Source organism: Cloeon dipterum, chromosome 3 (assembly GCF_949628265.1).
Source record: "Cloeon dipterum chromosome 3, ieCloDipt1.1, whole genome shotgun sequence".
In the NCBI taxonomy this organism is placed as follows: domain Eukaryota; kingdom Metazoa; phylum Arthropoda; class Insecta; order Ephemeroptera; family Baetidae; genus Cloeon; species Cloeon dipterum.
The window spans coordinates 16,142,382-16,159,431 of record NC_088788.1 but is presented as its reverse complement, the minus strand read 5'-3'; the positions used below and the strand labels follow the sequence as shown (position 1 = coordinate 16,159,431).

At 43.5% G+C, this 17,050-nt stretch overlaps 2 protein-coding genes across 2 annotated transcripts in view; one reads left to right on the top strand and one right to left on the bottom strand.

Moving 5' to 3' along the window:
- Positions 1–17,050, top strand: part of Atg16 (Autophagy-related 16) — a 75,668-nt gene that overhangs the window by 3,603 nt on the left and 55,015 nt on the right. The gene's annotated exons all lie outside the window — the stretch shown is intronic.
- Positions 9–16,376, bottom strand: neo (neyo). Its single transcript, XM_065487054.1, has 8 exons — positions 16,045–16,376; positions 5,485–5,747; positions 4,408–4,609; positions 2,984–3,194; positions 2,467–2,894; positions 2,209–2,416; positions 1,879–2,154; positions 9–1,453 (listed from the first exon to the last, which is right to left on the bottom strand). Exons 1-8 carry the CDS (start codon positions 16,359–16,361, stop codon positions 974–976), a joined length of 2,385 nt encoding a protein of 794 aa, XP_065343126.1. The 5' UTR covers positions 16,362–16,376; the 3' UTR covers positions 9–973.

Sequence of the window (17,050 nt, the reverse complement as noted above, 5' to 3'; positions counted from 1 at the left end):
CGTGTGGATTTAAAATTACTCATCGTTTATTAGCGTTTTTGGGAAACAAATTTGGCGCATCACCTTGGTACCACAAATCCTTTCAATTCCATTTTCAGCTCAATCTTTGAAACAAAGTGATGAAACATTCTTCATCAACAAATGACATTCTGCGTTGTGTGCAATCCTGGGTAGCAATACAAGGCGCCAAAAGCTCTCAAATTCGTCGGAGGACGCGTGCAGCTTGATCATTATTGTCAGGCGCACGTCCACCGACGGATGTTAGTTAATAAAGTACAAAAACGGAGGCGCCCGACCAGGGTTTGTTAATCGATCAACCTGTCGGGGCGCCGCGAGCTCGGAAAAGAGACAAGTGAGCCGTAAACGACGTGAGAATTGCTCATTCACTCGGTGCTAATTCAACATTCTCTCGAAAAAATTGGCAGCTTCAATAAATATAACTCGTGAGGCTCATACACTCTAGAAAACTAATGACTCGTCTACGGCTTCAGTTATCAATTCTCGGCGTTGTTTCTACATAAATTAATAAGTAGTGTACCGTGTGTCAGTTGGAAAAAAGCGAGATTAATTAAAAGTAATCCCTCGTCGCAAAACTACGAAGCTGCTGCCGTGGGAGCACCACACACTACTTTTGTTAGTTGCCTTTTCTACGAGATTGAGTCGGTCTCTGACATGTTTTGTCGCTCTCCGACGGAGCGGTCAGAAAGGGTTAAAAAGTCTCACGTGAAAGTAAAGCCTTGAATAAATTAACAGGCAATAAATAGATAAAAGTGAGGGGCGGGCCGCCCTTCAAACTATCAAAGGCACATTCTTTTTAGATATTTGCTGCTGCGTTCGAATTCACCGGTGACAGTCGATACCTAAATTTTGTATCTATTTTAAATATGGTGAACTCAAGGGGAAAGCAGCAGCACCACCATCACGACATTCTTGAAAAGCAGGGCAAGAGTGTTGGGGTTGTTAGGTAGGGGAACTAGAAGCGGCGCGCGTAGCCGGTGTCGTAGAGCTTGCCGAGGCTGTCGGTGCTGACGGCGTCTATCGACTTGGCACCGCGTCTGGTGCGCACCATCACCCAGCTGATCAGCAGCAGCACCTGCAGCATGATGAAGACGGCACCGGCGATGAGGAATCCGGCCAGGTTGTTGCACAGTCCGCCGAGCAGCAGCTGCGACTTGTCCACATCGTGCTCGTCAATGGTCTTGTTGGCGGTTTGCCGCTCGAAAGCAAACGTGTCCGTGATGTGGATCGACTGCACCAGCAGCAGGTCGCTGGGGTTGCTGATCTCGTTGCTGCTGCGACGACGGCGCCTGCGTCCGTAGCTCTTGACGGTGCCCTCGTCCTCAGAGTCGCAGATGACGGGCTCGCAGTGCGGCATGCACGGTGTCACCAGCGCACGGAACTGAACCATTTCTGATGAGGGGAACTTGAATGCGTCGAAGTTGGCCTTCAGAACCTGCAAAGAATGGTGCGATGATTAGAGGAATCCTGGGATGTTGGGGTGTCACATAAATATGTCCCAAAATAAATAGAAGTATAGAATGAGGATCGTCAAAGCCACCTATAGATGGCAGCACTGTTTAATTATATATTTTTAAAACTTTTGCACTTATATTTTAGAATCAATCATGGTACTGCAAGAAAAAAAATCAGCTGTCATTTCTACCGCGATTTCCTAAACCGATTTTGGCGATTTTGGTGTACATCTTATAAAAATGAATCTTTTTACTTTTACTCCCAAGAATGCACAATAGGATTGAATCTGGAATCGCCGAAAATTGCAAATGAATGGCTGCGCGACCCTTGGCATCTCCAAAAACTAAGGACTTTCCCATTTGATGAATTGGAAGATGTGTAGATTTTCAAGCTCAAGAACCGTACCTTGCCCATTTTGACGAGCGGGCCCATGATGAAGCTGTCGGTGGGGCAGCCGCGTTCGTCGATCAGCTGGATCTCGGCGCCGTCGGCACCATCCATAGCTACCAGGTCGCGCACAAAAATTTCGTAGGGGCTCTCGGGGTCCATGATGACGAACTGCAGCGCCAGTGGGTCTCCAACGCGCGCCTCGGGCAGTCCATCGTTGACGGGCATGTCGGCCTCGGGTCTGGCGGGGTCTCGCAGCAGCTGCGCGTCGAAGTCCTCAGAGGTGACTCGCTCCTGAATACATCAGTTAAGAAATCTACGTTTCTCAGCAAAAATGGTCAAACTCACAGTAATGCGCATGGCGACGCTGGGAGAGTCGACAACCACTTCGTGCGTGAGACCAGGTCCATCGCCAGGCTCGGGGTCCTGCACCTTGAGGTCGAGTTCGTTGGCCACGGTCATGTTGCTCAGATCATACTGGCAGCTGACGGCAAGGCCCAGATCAGAGCTGGTCACGATGTTCGGGTGGTGTTGGATCACGACCGCGTTGCCAAACCTGCGAAGAAGTTAACAATCAAGGAATCGAGAAAATCAAGCAAAACTCACCTTCCGAGTCCCTCCCTCTTGACGTTGCAGTCTACATCGTCGTAAGGCATACGGAGCTCGAACTCGAGACTGCGGCTGACGTCCCTGGCGCAAGAGTTCGGACTGCCCTTGACGTAGACTTTTCCGTTGAACAGCTTGGTTGTCTGGATCTTGGCCACCATGCCGGACGAGCGGCACTCGACGCTGACGTTGTAGCATGACCACAGCTCGTAGGTGTTGGCCTCAGGAACCATCAGGTAGGGTTCACCCACTGAACCGCCAAGGGTGGAGCGCGAGTGGTGCGACAGACGGCACACGTTCTCACCGGTGTCACCAAAATCGTAGCTTCGGCACTTGAACGGCGCCGCCAGACACAGCTCACGGCATTCCTCCAACGAGTCAACGTCCTGGTAAACGGCGTCCACCGTCTTGAGGATGCGACCGGCCACCTGACACCAAAATAAATTAATGAAATATGCTCAAATATAGGCTTCACGTTCCTCAATTGAAAATTTTATGATTGATTATTTTCACTCACCCTGCGGAAGTCACACATCTTGGACGGCTCGTCGACGCAGTTGTTCTCAAGGTAGTCAAAGTCCATGTCGAGCTCGATCTCTTCGGGTACGTCCTCCTCCTGGCGCTTCTTCTTGATTGCGGCCCTCTGGAAGGCTCCGGTGCCACTCAACGTGATGCGGTCCATGTCGGAAAGAGCGCACTCGCCGGTGCCATTGTTGTAGTTGGCCGACCTGCGGATTTAAATGGCAATCAGCCCACGTCGATTCTCGGCCAGATTCTCGGTCAGTCGTTAACCCAGGCAGTTGAGAGCCAGTTTCCGCGATTTTGTCGCGCCCATGACTCACCGTGCCGTGCCCACACGCGCGCGTGGCCGGCGTCGTCGATTCCAGTTATGTCTACGCGTTGCATAACTGAGTCTTTGGGTCAAGATCGAGACGAGTTTCCTTCCTGCTTTGCTCGTCCGCAATTGCATCGGTACCGCAATCGAAGTTAATACACTCGACGGTATAATAAAGTTATTAATATCAATTAGGCAACAGTTACGGCATCGATTTAACGGTAAACAAAGGCGACTCAATTTATATCGGATGGCAAAAGTGCCTTTTTTCGACTCGTCACTCTTGAAAATTGCCGCTCCTGCAGATACGCGCAAATTGCTCGAAATAAGCAGGTTTGCACTTCAATCAGGCTTGAATTCGCTCAACAGATGCCCTTAGACGTGTGTCGCGCGGAACAGAGCGACAAAAAATTGAAACGAAGACTCGTTGTGTTTGGAAAACCGCAATTCCAGCACCGCGGCTACGTACGCAATGTGTAGCAATAAGGGCATTAGCCTCGCGCCCGTATAAGGATCTCTAAACAGGAATTTCGTCTGCAATTTCAGCTCCTCGAGAGACGCAAACCGACGAGTTGCAAAATCCCATTCATTTGCGGATTAATGGCAATTTAATAGTCGCTCTGATTGCGCTTTTTGTGCGGGCAAATTAGAGAGAAAAGGAGAAAATTGATTTTGAAAGTTTATGGAGGCGGAAATCGATCAGTTTCATTAAGCAAACAAAGGTCGCGTGCCCTTTTTTGCCGCCAGCAGCTCTAACTGTTTTCACTGCTGATAATTCTCCACATTATTCTCCGAAACTAGTAGCAAGCAGACGCGTTGAAATCCGGTTTTTTAGCGACCGCAGCCGAATTCGCCCACAAGAATGCACCCTAAGCGACGTTAAGAGCACACTGATGAATTATTCATGGGATATTTAACCGTAATTCTAAACAGCTTTTTGGAAACTCCTCTTCTCTGCACTTAAGCTGTAATAATTGAATACTAGAATTACGAGGACTGTTAAAATTTCGTATGAGACTTAAAACGAAATCGCGCGTTCTTTTTTTGACTGTCTGATTCGTATTGTTGCGTGAGAAATGGATTTAAAAGGAATAATAATTAGTCACCTGCAGGGGAAGTCTCGTTCACCAAGGCAAAGCTCGAGGCACTCCTGGCGGGAGGCTGCCTGATGGGTCGCCCTGGTGTAGCCTTTCAGGGTGTAGCCAGGTACCCTGTCGAAGCACCACGCTCGCTCGCACGGCTTCACCATGAAGCAGCTCTTCTGCGCGTAAATCGTGAAAACTGGGAACTGTGACGAACTCAGCGCCTCTGAAAAACGAAGGAAAATATTTTTACAGTGTTTTGCAACAACCTAAAAAATCTAACATTGACGAGGAAGCCGCTATGTATTTAAAATTCTTTTTGATGGTTTAAAAACCGTGTGATTAGACTTAATTTGCGATGAAATTTTGGCCATAAAATCTCGTGCTCCTGCTCGTGACAAACGCTCGCCGCTTTAGTGTTGCGAATGATTTTTTTCTCTCCACTCGCCGCGAGGCTTAAAATCTCAGAATCGGAAACGAATCCCGCAATAAACATGAGTCGGGACTCGTCATCAGGCACGCACATACCAACAATTAAATAGATGCGTCTGGTGCAGCCGCGGGAGGTGCATCCAAAGCTCGAGAGAGGATCGAGTATCACACAATGCAAATGAGCCGGCCGATTGAGCGTCGCTTGGCCGTGAAATGCCGATTTGAATGCGCCTGCAGTCGAGCGTGTCCTCCGCAAACACACTCGAGACGTCTCAATCGGCTGCCGGCCGGTCGGGTGAAATTCTAGCCCCTGTTTGAATAGGGCGGCAAAATTTCTCCGAAGGGTGTGTAGAAAAAATCGACCTTTCGCGTCCTCTGCTGCGTTGATGCCTGGACCATTATCTCGTGCGTAAGGAAATATTTGCCTCTCTCATTGTGTTTTCTCGGAAGGAGAAGACTTTGACGTTGCTGGCAGACGCGAACAAATTGCGAGGTAGCCAAGAAAACAGAAAACTCGTATTTGGATTGAATATGCGACGGGAATTTCAATTCATGCAAACAGACCGGGTCTATAGAAAGCTTATGAACAGTTTCCCGAAAAAATACATAAACAAATCTAAAAAGCAGGCGCCAGAATTGGCTTTTATTTAGTGAGTAGAAAATTCTGACCTGGCTGCTGGTCGGCGGTGCTGGAGAAGAGGACGCAGAGTCCAGTCTCGTAGTTGACGGACCTACATTGTTCATTGGTCTGACAGGCTTCGAGACAATCGGTGAGCATCAGGGTGCCGGGAATCGAGTCGAGCAGGTCCTTGGGCGACGAGTACACGTAGCCGGTGACCATCTCGAAGCCCACCATATCAGGGTCGCACTCCTGCTGGCCAAGTGCTGCTCCCGCTATCAACAATAGCACCAACGCTCCTTTCAACGTCATTCTGAAATGCAAAAATTGACGAATTAATATTTCATCTTAATTTTTAAGCCGAAAAATAAATATTTTGTGTAATGCGGATAAAGAGCAAAAAAATAAATATAAAAAGCTTAATTAAAATTATTGAAAATAGCAAGGAAAAATTCACATTTTATGAACTTTAAATTTAACTTTAATCATACTTGTTCATAAACTCAGTGACCTTAAAACGATCTTATTGTTAATAAAGACATGAGTTCATTGCACTAAATGCTGCTATGTTCGTTTAAAATTTTACGAGGCTTCAATTAATCGCGCATAGTCGAGACAGGATCAAGGGGCAATTTTTGCTCAAATTAGCGTCCTCGGCTCAATTTAGTGCCCAAATTATCCGCGTCTCGTGATTATCGAGGAATTAGTGCCGCGGCCGGCGGACGACGCACGGGTCTCGTGCTCTCTCGCGCCGATAACATCTCAGGCGAACAACACTTTCGGCAATAAAAACAGATAATTGAAACGAGAAACCGTACAGCGGCGCGCATAATTGCTCATAATTTGCCTACGCCGCGCAGTGAAACCGAAGCTGTTGTTTTCCATTTTGATAAGGATCCCTTTCCCAGCGAATAACGTGACTTCTTTTCCCTGATTCGTCATGTCTGCGTTTTCGCCTCCAACTGCAAAAACATTCTTGCTATACTCAATCCGACCTGATAGATATTATTTCCTGGATTTGAAAAGGTCAAAGAACCTATTTTTGTCTTCCTCTTGGTCGCATGTACCATTTTGAACTTCGTGAAAATCGAAAGGGAACTCGATTATTAATTTTTACGGCCTTTCCATTTCGAGGCGCGAGATTTCCTCAATCTCGGAGGGTCGTAAAGGGTTTATCGCTCGCGTTGGACAATTAGCAGAAAAAGAGTGAACGTGTATGGATCGAATATGTGTGAAAAGGGATTGTTTCGCGGCGAAGAAAGACGAGAGGACGACAGCTGATGTTCCGCTGCGCTAGTCGCGAACAAGAAAGAGAGAAAAAGCACGGAGGTACTTCATGCAACGACGCCTCTCCTCAGCTCTTTTCTATCTGCTCCAGCATTCGGCGCTGGCCAACGACTTTTTGCCAACACAAAAGCGGCCGAATTCCAAAAGCAGGCACTCCAGGCCCTGCTGCTGCTGTTCTCCGTGTGCAAACGCTGGAAAATTGCAAGCGAATTCAATTCGAGCGCAAACCCGCTCTTTATCTGCGAGCAGAAGACGAGAAACACAAGAAAGAGCGCTGCTGTGTTGGTTTTTGAGTTTTTCCCTGCCTTTTGGTGGAAATTAGCAGCTCCTAGTTGCGTCTAATCTTGTGGGAAATCGATATCGCACGACCTCGGGGCGAGCAACGACCTTCGTAAGGTTGATGGTTCTTTAAAAAGAGGCGAATTCGTCAATTTGAACTTATTCTTATCTGAATAATTTTTCTTTTAAAAAGGTAACACTGATAAAAAACGGGTAAAATTTCAAAGTAATAATTTAAATCCACCAATATGTAAAATGGGAGTGTTGTTTTCCAATCAGAATAAAACAGTTTTGAATTTATTATCCCATCAAAGGCGCCTGTCAAATTGTGCGTGCGAGGACAAAAAGCGGACCAATCACTCGGCTGCTGCGGCACTAATGCACAATATTTTCCTGAGTCGATTAATCACCGGCCTAATAACATCATCACTTGTTTTTTGCGCACGCCGAATAATAACAAACATAACGCGACTAGGCAAAAAAATGCGGGCAGGTGCTTTTGTGTGTGTCGTCGGCCACGTGACCACGCAGCAGCATGCGTGAAAATCGAGACCGCTATGTATGAATTCACCTTTGAGCCGAGAGTCGCGCTCATATACGCAACAAACAGTCAATGCACCTTCCGATGCCCAGCAGACTGTGAATTCTCAGGCGGTGCGTTCAATTAAAAGCAATTCTCGTCGCCGCAAAATAGAATACAACGTATAATAGATTCTGCCATGGGTTCGCACGAGATTGGTTAAAGACCGTGATCGGAAGTCGGAAGTGAACGGAAGAGTTGCTAGAATCACCACCAAATACTTCCTGGAGTTTATTTTGTGCAAAAAGACCTTTAAGTTTTCATTTCTAATTATGCGATGAGCTCTTTATTGATATTCGTGATTTTTTTCCGCCAGAAGTGGAATTTATCTCATAATGCACACTGTGAGAGGAAAAATCATTGAAAAATTAAACCGTTCAAACATTTGACAAAATATGAAATTTATCCTTTGCTTGGTCCTAATTGATTATTGCACATTGTTGAGATAATTATTCAAACTAACAATTTGATGAACTCGCTAATAATTCAAATTTAGCTCCATACCAATCCACTTTAATGTCAGGTCTGCTTCCAATTTATTTAACCAAAATTATTTACTGTCCAATCTATTCCAAAAAATCAGTAATTTTTATAAAATTAACCAATAAATTAATATTTCGTCTCTCCCAAATCTGAAAAGAAACACAAAGTACCGAGACTCGAGAGACTCTGCCGTGATTTAATTTCCGAGTTGCGTCGTCCAATTAGTTCCAAAGCTGACACGAGGTGCGTGACTCTGTGATTAAAGCGCGGTGTAATTGCGTGGTGCGTGCTCGGCTAAAAACGTTCAAAGGGCGTCAAAGCAAAACCGCGCTTTCTTCCTCTCTCTATTAGCATAATCAAAAAGAGCAGCAGCAGTGCATTCCGAATGGCGAAAGACCCTGAGATTAAGGTCGCCCCAGAGGTGAATGAAATCAAGCAATTTGGTTTACGTATTGACGTGCGCATCTGCCATTAAGGAAGCGGCTAGCGCAGGAAATGCTATATTTAATTTCGAGCAGCGCACGACGCTAATTACCGCCGATGCACACAAACTGATAACCTAAGACCCCCCAAAAGTGGCAATTTGCTGTGGATTTGCTGCCAAATGTTGGAAGATAATTTGCTTGTCTTCCGGGAGAGAGGAAATTTTCGTTTTTTTTTCTCGTCAAGGAATTTTAATTAAATTATTATAATATGGTTTTCCAAGTAAATAAAGTCATATCTCCTGAGTTTAAGGCCTTAATAATTTTTATTCAACAGAAATATGAATAAAAGCTTTGCAAAAATGTTCTTAAATAGAATTCTGTTGAGGCCTTACTCTGTAGTAATGTAGAATATTATCACTTTGCCCTCTAATTTTTATTAAAATACATTTTGAATGAAAAAAATAAAGAAATTCAAGCTTAATTTGAATTTTAATTTATGTTGGTAATTTCATAATTTATTTTTCAAAATATCATAAAAATAAATGGAGTCTTTTAAAGTGTGGCCATTACTGTAATTACAGAGGAAATCCTCTTTCTGTTTAACATCTGCAATTTGACCCGGTTTTCACACTTTTGCCGTAGCTTAACAAGTCAGGATCCTAACCTGGGCCAAAAGAGCGGAAGCGAGGTGGCTGGTGCACGACCCGCGGAGACTGGGTGGAAGGAAACTAGGCCGAAAGGCTAGTCTGCTGCATAACTGGACACTTGCACTTGAGGCTAATGCTTCCGATGCAGCTGAAACGGTTTCTGCTCGGCGCGCAGTTTCCTGTATGTCGCGACTAACTGTCTTTCGCATCTTGTGCCCAGATCGTGTTTTCCTAGCTTGGCCGGGGCCCGAGGAGCGCGCCATTAACGCGCGGTGATTTATGCGGCGTGGGCGAACAAACAAAGCCGAACAAAGGTTCCCACCGCCGCGCGCCGATCTGCTAATTTATGCCTCGTTCATCAACGCACACACTGCTGAATTATTCGCCTCTTTCACACACGCAGCCTGACTGAATGAGCAGGGCTCGTTGAAAGGTCAAGACGCCGCTGGCGTTTTCGCCAATATTTACACTGTCCATTATCTCGACAAGAGTATCCATCCTCTCTTTTATCTTTTGGAATTTTCCTTACAGCGTCTACAGATCAAAAGGTGAAGAATTCAAAACTCTCTTGTATGAGATAATGCGATTATAAAATGAATTATTCGCTTAAACGATTTTCTGACCATTCTCCCGTCATCAGTTTTTGTTTCAGCCTCAAGCTAAAAAATCCAATTGTCCAGCAGACATTGCCAAAATTAAACATTAAAATTAGCGAAATTTATACATGCTGAGAGTGATTTTTTTGCACTACAAACGCAAGAAAATTAACGGTGGAAGTGACTTTTTCTGCGCCAAATCATTGGACTTATGTTGTCAAACAGCTGACGGATGATTTTCCTGCTCGTCCGTTCGATTTAACTTGATTGTTTCGCACAAACGGTTGTTTCCCCGGGATTTGCCCACTTAGGAGAGCACACGTGCAGTTTTTTGCCGCGCCACTCGAGAATGTAATTGAGCGAAAAAGCGGCACTCCGCGCCTCTCAGGTGACTGTTGTTTGTTTGCTCGCTCGCTCGCTCGATTTTGCATGATGTGCGACCTTGCGTGTGGTTCTGATCTGTTATTCAGCGAAATTGAGACATCGCCATCAAAGGCGGAAGGTGTGTGACCTCTGCGGCCGCCCAAACGCCAAATAAAGCAGTCGAAAAACAAACGCTACAAGACTAATTGCTGTCGCGCACTAGAGGTGATGAACTTGACTTTGCACCGCGTGACTAACAAAAGGAAAAGCTATTCAAGTGCGGGCCCAGACGCCCTTTCAAATTGAAATTAAGTTTTTTCATTACGATGTTTTTTTCTTTTGACGATAACAATATTAAATTTATTTTGTGGCATATGTTTTATGACAAAAATAAATTTATTTTTAACTTGATTTGTTTGTGAAGAAAAATAATAAAGTGCTATTAGGTTCGTTCTGGCCACACCGGTGCCATTTATAATATAAAGAAAACCGTCCCTTTTTTGGAAATCTCATCAATAACTGGTCTCAACTGAGATTCCATTTTTCGATCTTATGGTGATGATTAAGAAGCGTGTAAGAAATTACAACGCGTTTTTTTCCAATAAAGAATACCTGATTAGGTTTGATTTTTCTCATGTTGAATTGAAGTACCGGATTAAACATGATGATTTTTCTGGTCATTATTCTAGATTGGAGCGTGTGAGTGTCAGATGAAATGTGTTTGTGTTGACCAGAAGGAACAGGTATAATGAACGTAGTGTGTCGTGATCGAATTCGGGAGTTGCTGCCGCGCGCGTGACCTTTCAATCTGGATTTATTTATTAATTGTGCCCGCAGTGAATGGGCAGCCGCGCAAGAGTTTACGTCAGGCGTGATCTCCTTTCTGCTCTCCTATCTGATGAGGGCTTTAATTACCGCCTCTTCACGAGACGCTTTAATTGGCATTGTTTGTTTGTTTGTTCGATATGGAAATTCAGCATTCATTCAGGGGTTGAGTGAACTTTGCTTTTTCTCGCTCGGCCACAAACAATCGTTAATTCGGGCCCAAGGACACTCGGCGCGGAGAAAAAGGACCACTTGCTCTGCGGTTTACGAATAAGCGCGAGGCGTGATTTGCACTTTTCACTTTCGGCCAGAAACAAACCATTCTTGTGGTTTTCGCTTTCCTCTTGTGCTTTATCACCGGAATTAATTTGCATTTCGCCTGATTTTCCACGCAGGTTCAACGCTCTCCATATGTGTGTGTGTCCTTTTTTTCAATGACCGCGCGTAATGACTAATAATTTGCGTCCGCAAGTGGATGATGCGACAGGAATCAGCGGGCGCCGCGTGAGACTTCGATCGAGAAAAAAGCCTCCTTCGCCCTAGCGGTTCTCCTCTTGTCTCCATATTTGGCCCATTCATGCGGCGCAGTGTGAATTTCCGCCACACAACACACTCGATTCGCGTCGCGGTAAAAAAGGTTCCAATCGAGAAAAGCATTTCGGATGAAAAGCACCGTTATTTTCCACTTGCATTATTAAAAATTATTGATTTTTAGTCTGGAATCCGAAATATGCTCCAGTAAAAAAAAACAAGTTTCATAATTTTTAAACAGCTTAAACAAAAATACAAAAAACCATTTGTGCTGTCACTTTTTAGCATATTTCTTGAAGTTGTTAGCGTGCGAAAAATTCAAAGCAGATGAGTAATTTTTAAAATTAGCCCCAATTTTCTATTAAAATGATCATCTCTCGTGACTTCGAATTCCGAGAAAGAGCGTTGTTTTTTCCTCGCAATACCAAAGTTTGTTTCATCCAGTTCGAGACATTTTCCCAAGACGTCCGGCCGCGTACTGCTGCTGCACGGGATGGTTCATCGGCCCGGCGCAAAACCGGCAGCAAATTTATTTCCATTTCTTCTGCTGATTATCTTGCTTGCAGCGCACACCTGTCAGCTCGGAATTAATCTCGCGTATGTGGAAACATCTGTAATTGAGCGTAATTATTTCAAGCCCGGTGGATGCACATTTTTCGCGCCGTAAAAGGATATATCGCTCGGAATTTGATTGCAGCTCAGCTCGCGGAACAACGGATTCTGTGCGTGTTTTTGTCCGCAGCAGGTTTTGCGCAGACAAGACAACTTATATTTGGCGCCGTCGCACTCGAAACCAATATGGCCGACTCTAGCACACTTAAACTTAGACCTGCGCAGTTTTAGATTAGCCGAAATTGCAATACAAACCAGAGCTGAATCAATTTTGTTATTCTTTCTGCATTTTAAATTACTTGAAAAATTTCTCATTCGATTTGGAGACTAATTTTCCTATTTTAAAGTCTAAAGTTTCCTTAACATGGATATTTTTCGAATCAATTTTGTTCATTAATTTTTGTTTATGAGTTTTGGTTCCAAAGCAATTTTAAATAAATTTCAACATGGAAAAAATATCGGCCCCTTGCTTGCATTTCTTTGCATCAAGTTCTGATTGAATACTTATGGAAAAACTCAGCCGCAAAGCGGACGCAAAAAGATAAAGCAATAATTCAAGCGAAATTGGCCAGCTTCTCCTTTCATCGCAAGCGAAGCGCCTCACGATAATATTTACGAGCTGTTAGGTTGATAATTGTCGCGAGATATGACTGGAAAAACATAATTATTGCCACACGGCTCCCGTTCGCGCCCATCGATCGCATTGTCCGATGGGAGAAGCATGTTTTTCCTTTTGCGCGGAGAACGACTTTATCAACCGCTTTGTTAATTACAAACGATGAAGCCAGATGAACCGCACCAAGCAAGATAATTTTCGCAGATTGAAACTGGATTAGGACGCGAGAGAGCAACGGTCGGGGGCGTGAACGATCCAAAGGATTCGTTCTTTGATGCTGAGAGCAAGTTTATTTTCTTAATATATACTGAGCTGGCAGATTTGGATTAAAATTTAGACCCGATTACGTCACAAACAACATCATAAATTATATTAATGGAAAGGATATTTCCACTTTACTCTCCAACTTGCGCACTCTGAAAAATATAATTATATATATTTAAAAAAATTAGGGTCTCAAAAATTAAAATCTCTAGATGGGAAGGGAAATTTTCAAAGATTGTGCTGAAAATAAATTATAAAAATTATGCAAAGAGAGCAATAATAAAATTGCTTGATGTCTACAAATAAATCAAGAGCTGTATTTTATTATTTAAACTACTACTAAACTAAATATTTATCCCGCTTCTAGAAAGATTGAAATCCAATTTGGAATAATTATTACAAATTGCTAACGTGCAACTTTGGCATGGAATGTAATCTTTGCGGCGACATCTTGGCGAGACGGTGCTCATTTGCATTGGGACCACCTGCATTCGCTGCATTTTGATTTATTATTTATTATTTTATCGCGGCCAGTTCGGTGAAAAAAGGGGCAAAAACAATGCGCACGCAGATGTTTATCGGCCTTTCCTCGATCTGGGCATCGACCTTCCTCCCCATTTCAGTTGCGCCGCGGAGACCATAAAAGCGCGTTAATCATATTCCTTGCCATTTGATTTCAAGGAACAACAAACTGTCGGAATTTGAATACACCGCCGTCTGGAGTGATTTTAGGTTCTAACAATTTTGTTATTTTCATCCAAGTGGTTTTCTTGCATTGGAAAAGTGAACCAACTGGTCTTGCTAACGAGACTGCAGTCGCCAGAACTCATTAGAGGCAGTAGTCTCGTTCATCAAGTCAAGGAAAATTATTTTAATAAGAAAATCGTGAGGAGCCGAAAATTCGGAAATTCATATTTGCTGTTTGTTTCGAGCAAATCAAATCGGGCGGAGATGAAAAATGGTCTCTCGGTGCGGGAGAGCGTCGTAAATTGATAGAAAAGTGACGTTTTTCCGCCTGCTGGCGCGCGCGTGTGTTTTATTTATCGCTTTGTTGATGGCTGCTGAGAAATCGAGTTAACGGACTATGCGCTGTGTGTTTTTTACCCGCACAAAAGCAGCGAATTTCGAGCCGCGCGGCAACCGCATGCACTCGCCGGCGAGTCTTTTCGGATTGAATAAAGTGTATTTCCCAAGCGAACGAACAAGCGAGCAAACACACGCATTAGTACACTCGTTTTGCTTCCTGCTCGCCGAGTGGGTAATGCATGTAATTTTCGCATGCGTGCATCGCGGCAAATTCATTCCGTCGATCGTAAATCAGATTTACTAACTCACCGCCTCCTCCAATGCTGCCTGACCGGTGCATGTTTCGATTGATATTAATTTCGCTATTTTCTTGCCGTGTTTTAGAAACGTGATTTTACTGAAAAATTAAATATTAAAAATAAAAAAGTAATGTGTTCTAAAAATACTATGTCTATGGACATTCAATCTTAAGGTGCATTAAGTCATTCTCCATGATTTTAAATAATTCAATAAATTTACGTAGGAGAGAAAAATTCTTATTCCAAAAGTATTGGGTACCATTCTAGTCTATTATTCCTTACCGTCACACATACAATTGGAATCTTAGCTATATTCCAACGTTTTTTCTCCATTTCTTTGTTTCGAGTTTTTCGAGTCGGAAATGGAATTCGGTAGCGTGACGGTGCTAGGGAAAAGAAAATTCTGCGAATGTCTCTGCCAAGGTCTAGTTCACGCTTTTTGGTCTCGCACGCCGGGATGAAAAGTGCCATCCGAAAGCAAGCGTGAAATGGCCGCCGACCCTTTGCTCTCGAGAGCAGAGAATTAGTCACCTCCGTGGAGGAGCGACAAACTCGAATGCAAATAATGCTCGATCCGATTTGCATTTGGCCAGCCAGAGCGAGTGAGTGTGTTGCAAGGCCGACTGCTGACATCACGGCCTTTGTTAGCGCGCATCTGATAAAGACTCGACTGCTTTAATTGCATTGTCGCTGCTCTACGAGTCTTCAGGTGGAAACGATCCTCTTCAATTATTTCGCTGCTTGACATTGAACTTGAATTTGTCGGGGAAACCCTGGTTTCGATTTAAAGTTCGTTACAAATAATTCAGAAGCCTAAATCGTGCGCTTATATGTTTAAATTTTTGTAATTGTGACCCCTTACCAATTTCGAACACCTTAAAGAGTTAAAAAATAACTTCCATGCCGAGGTCGGCGTGCTGATTTTCAAATAAATTCCTGCATGCGCAGACGAAGGAGCTGCCAATTTTTGCTGCTTCCCATGGCTAATGAAAATGTCAATCACGAAACGCGCATCGGCGGGAGTCGAGAGAATATATATGCCGAGAGTGCGTTGGGATAGCCATTTTTTCTAATTGGCCTGCATGGCGTGCCTCCGAACGAATTCCCAAGCATCTGAACGGAGGAAGTTGTTGCGAGTCGCCTGCCAAATTAATTACAATCCATTTTTAACCCTTTTCAGCCTTGAAAAAAAAACAGCGCAAAAGAAAGCGGAGGGTGCGTTGCCCTGCCCGTGGAGACTTTAACGATCGCTCTTCACGCGTCGAAAAATCCACTTAAATATTTAACAGGTTTTTTATATTCCAAAATTCGCAACGAGTGAATTGTAAATCTTTGATATTCTTGTTGGTGGACTCATTAAAATTTTAAAGCTACTAAACTAACATTTAAAATCTGCGATTTGGGATCACTAAAATTTTAATAAGATTTTTTCAAGTTAAACCATGGTCTAGCTTCACTCTTAAATTAATAAACCCTTAAGCGACAAGCGATAAAAGAAATATTATTAAATTATTTTAAAAACTTTCTGTCGAATCAACTCCTGCTCTCCTTTCCTCAGAGAATTCATATTGTTCCCTGATGAATGCTAAGTATTAAAATAAGTAAATAAGAAAAATATTTGAAATTTTTTCCAACTTCAAATTAAAATTAAAATTTTCTCGGCTTCGAGAGTTTAAATAAGTTGTCGGCTTCAATTGTTTTTCTAAACATAGCAATAAAAAATCATTCCTAGGAAACCGAAGTCCAAATACCAGAATCATTCGCAAAAAACACTCACTTTGCGATGTTTTGTGTTTGGCTTCGTGGGTTGGTTGTGTTGTTCGCCGGCACCGCACCAGTAGACGAAGGCAGGTGCACTGATCTCTCAGGTTGGCCGCTGGCTGAAGACTGAACCTGACGCAGTCCCTGAGCTTGAAGCAAGCCGCAACTGTACTCTCCTCCGACTCGGCTCTGCTGGCGAGGAGGGGAGCCGCCAACACTGGATGTTGACTCCTGCGGGCTCGCAATCTTGCCCCCGCGGACGTCGCGCGCTTCTTCTGCCCCGCATTCGCCTTTTTTCCGCACAAAACACGCACGCCATTGGCTACACAGCATTTGCACATACTTCAGTTATTATTTTTCTCATTAGTATCTTTAAAAGGATTTAGTAAATTTTTACGTATATCTTTTTTAGCTTTATATAGTGCTCTCTAAAAATTAAAAAAAAAATATGTTTTCTCAAATCATGAAGGTCCTGCTTGGAAAATTATTGAAACCTCGATGACAAATGCTTTTGTCAAGTATTGGGTTTGGTTTCTCATTGTTGCCTTCTATTAATCATTCCAATTATTAATTGCAATTTTTTATACCTGCTAAAACAGTATATTAATGTTACAAAATTAAGGTTATTTTGCAGGATTATTTTACTAGTCATGAAATATTTTTTAATTTCCATTTAAGTTTTTTTTTATCAAATAAAAATGTTCGTGCATCAAAATTCAAATATTGGGAATAATTCCCGTGATTCAGAGCAGCCCGTTAGCCTGAATTGTTAAGGCATTCTTATAAGTGTCAAGTCAATGGGAAATATTTCTGGCTGTCCAATGTCAGAGATGGCAAAATGCGTGGTCAATTAAGCGACCCAAAAATGCTCAAATAGCTCAACGAGCCGGAAAGCGCACTGGCGCCGACTCGCCACTTGCCGGGGTTTTTCATCTTTCCAGTAGCTTTAGGGACAAATATCTGGATTTTCAATTAAAGACCTTGGTGCTGGGAGGCTGAGATGGCCACATTAGGTCCAAGTT